The 2,432-nt window shown below is 38.2% G+C and overlaps 1 protein-coding gene across 1 annotated transcript; it reads left to right on the top strand.

Annotated features, from left to right (window-relative positions):
* The first annotated feature begins 243 nt into the window (after window positions 1–243).
* Window positions 244–1,586, top strand: LOC141249162 (eukaryotic translation initiation factor 3 subunit G-like). Its single transcript, XM_073669544.1, has 2 exons — window positions 244–571; window positions 1,075–1,586. Exons 1-2 carry the CDS (start codon window positions 244–246, stop codon window positions 1,584–1,586), a joined length of 840 nt encoding a protein of 279 aa, XP_073525645.1.
* The last annotated feature ends 846 nt before the right edge of the window (window positions 1,587–2,432 follow it).

Genomic DNA, 2,432 nt, shown 5'->3' on the forward strand with positions numbered 1-2,432 from the left:
ACCCACTTACCCACCATAATACTTGTACTAAAAAAAACTCCGTGTATATAGAAATAAATATTATAAAAATAAGAAAAAGTTAATAATATACGTTTGTATTTAAAAGTTATTTGTGTATGAAGTTTTTAGCTTTAGGTTAAAGCTCTCTCTCAAACAGTTGCCCTTACCCGCCCCCAATCGCCTCTACATTCTCTCCTTCGTACAAAAAACGCATTCTCTCCTTCGTACAGAAACGCTATCATAATGCAATCCATGAACAAGCTCCGATGGGGAGAACTGGACGAGGAGGACGGCGAGGATTTAGACTTCCTTCTTCCACCGAAACAGGTCATCGGCCCCGATGGAAACGGTATGAAGAAGGTGATTGAATACAAGTTCAACGATGAAGGCAACAAAGTAAAGATTACCACCACATCTAAGGTTCGTAAGCTTGCCAAGGCTCATCTCTCCAAGAGCGCCGTTGCGCGCCGCTCCTGGCCAAAGTTCGGTGACGCTGTTAAGGAAGACGTCGGCGCCTGCCTCACCGTGGTCTCCACTGAAGAAGTTGTCCTCGAGCGCCCGAAGGCTCCAGGTTTGCTGTCTAATCTTCTGTTTTTCTTCTCACCTGATTCTATATTATTTTTACTTGTTTGATTGATTAGAATGGAGGCTGCCAAGTGGATTTTGGTTAGTTTTAACGTTTAATTATGATTCATTTGTATCTTTCTGTGCAATTTAGGCTTACTTTTGTGCTTCCTACTTTTGTTGATTTGTTGATCCTTTCCAACCACAAGTTGGACTGTTCTTAGCTGTAGTCATGTATGCATAATCGTTGAAATTTGATGGCTATAGCGCTTAGTGAGATCTCAGGAAGCTTCTGCTCACTCATTAAACAGATTTCACAACAAAAGAGTAGACAATTTGGCTATTGTTATGAGAAATTCATCTTGTTCGATACGAGTTGTTAATTACTATGCATCTCTATTTCTGTCACTAAAGTGAAGTGACAACAGTCTTATCTCTTTTTCTTGCTCCAATATGTTAAATTAGCTATTAAACTTGACTATTCCTGCCTATGAACTCAATGTTGAACAGGAAGTAACACCATGGAAGCAAAGAGCTCAACAGACCCATTCGGAGCAAACAAAGGTGCAGTTCTAATGATTTGCAGGACATGCGGCAAAAAGGGTGACCATTGGACATCAAGATGTCCTTACAAGGATCTCTCAACTCCAACCGACACTTTTGTTGACAAGCCAGCAGAATCTGCTACAGCTGGTTCTAAAGGAGCCTATGTTGCTCCACCACATAGGGGCGGCGAAAGGCCCGCAACTGACATGAGAAGAAGAAATGATGAAAACGCCGTTCGCGTTACGAATTTGTCTGAGGACACACGAGAGGCTGATTTGCATGAGCTCTTTAGGCCGTTTGGATCTGTTACTCGTGTGTTTGTCCCTATTGATCATAGTACTGGTCTGTGCAGAGGCTTTGCGTATGTTAACTTTGCGATGAAGGAGGATGCTGAAAGGGCTATTAAGAAACTTAATGGATATGGGTATGATAGTTTGATCTTGAGTGTTGAATGGTCTGCTCCGAGGACCAATTGAGTGTTTTTGAGTTGTGATTGGGTTTTGGTTGCTTCATTTTGAGGTTGTTTCCTCTTGTTTCTGATCAATACAGATGGCAGATTTTCATAAATTTCGACATTGTAAGCTGAGAGTTGAGTAGTTGTATGATTGAAAACTGATTGAAGTTTTGCTAGCTCAATATTCTGCTTTCTGGTTTCTAGTAAGAAATTATAATTCATTAGATACTCTTCGTGCAACTCTCTTGTCGAGAGGACTAGGATGAAAGACTAAATTAGTGAACATGCATGATATTACTCTCTTGTTCTTATTTTTATTTTATATATTTCTCATATATAAAATCTTCTTGATTTTTCTCGATTTATGTGAAAAATGGTCGGGTTTGATTTTATTTTATTCGTTTTGATGAGTACTTGAACTAGATAAATTTTATTAACTTAAATTTGAAGATATTTATCATAGAAACATATCTTAATAAATAAATCAAAAAGAAATGAAGAACGCAAAAAAGAACGGAAAGAGTATAACCTTTTAACTGATAAAATTTGCCAATATACCTAACTTTATCATACTCCAAGTTTAGTTTCTTTTAGCCAAAGTCCTCCTGGCTGAGTGGTGGGTGATATTCCCCACTTAGCTATTTGACCTGGGATTAATACATATATATGGACTGAGGCACTTAGTTTCATCAAAAACAAGTTTAGTTTATGTTAGCAAAATACCCCTGTTAGAAACATTAACTTTATTTGAAAAAAAAAGAGTTAACGTTTCTAACAGGACTACATGGTGAAATGTTCTTAAAGTGCCTAAGCAAGAACTGTGGAGAATCTGATCATCTAATACTAGTAGTAGGCAACTCCATATCCC

Source organism: Phyllobates terribilis, unplaced genomic scaffold (genome assembly GCF_046119375.1).
Source record: "Phyllobates terribilis strain yellow unplaced genomic scaffold, ASM4611937v1 Scaffold_4325__1_contigs__length_62239, whole genome shotgun sequence".
Taxonomy (NCBI): Eukaryota; Metazoa; Chordata; class Amphibia; order Anura; family Dendrobatidae; genus Phyllobates; species Phyllobates terribilis.

Excerpts from the sequence above, each read along its gene's own strand:
- LOC141249162 (XM_073669544.1), top strand. The coding sequence starts at position 244 with ATGCAATCCATGAACAAGCTCCGATGGGGAGAACTGGACGAGGAGGAC. Across the intron at positions 572-1,074 it reads CGAGCGCCCGAAGGCTCCAG|GAAGTAACACCATGGAAGCA; the intron begins GTTTGCTGTCTA and ends AATGTTGAACAG.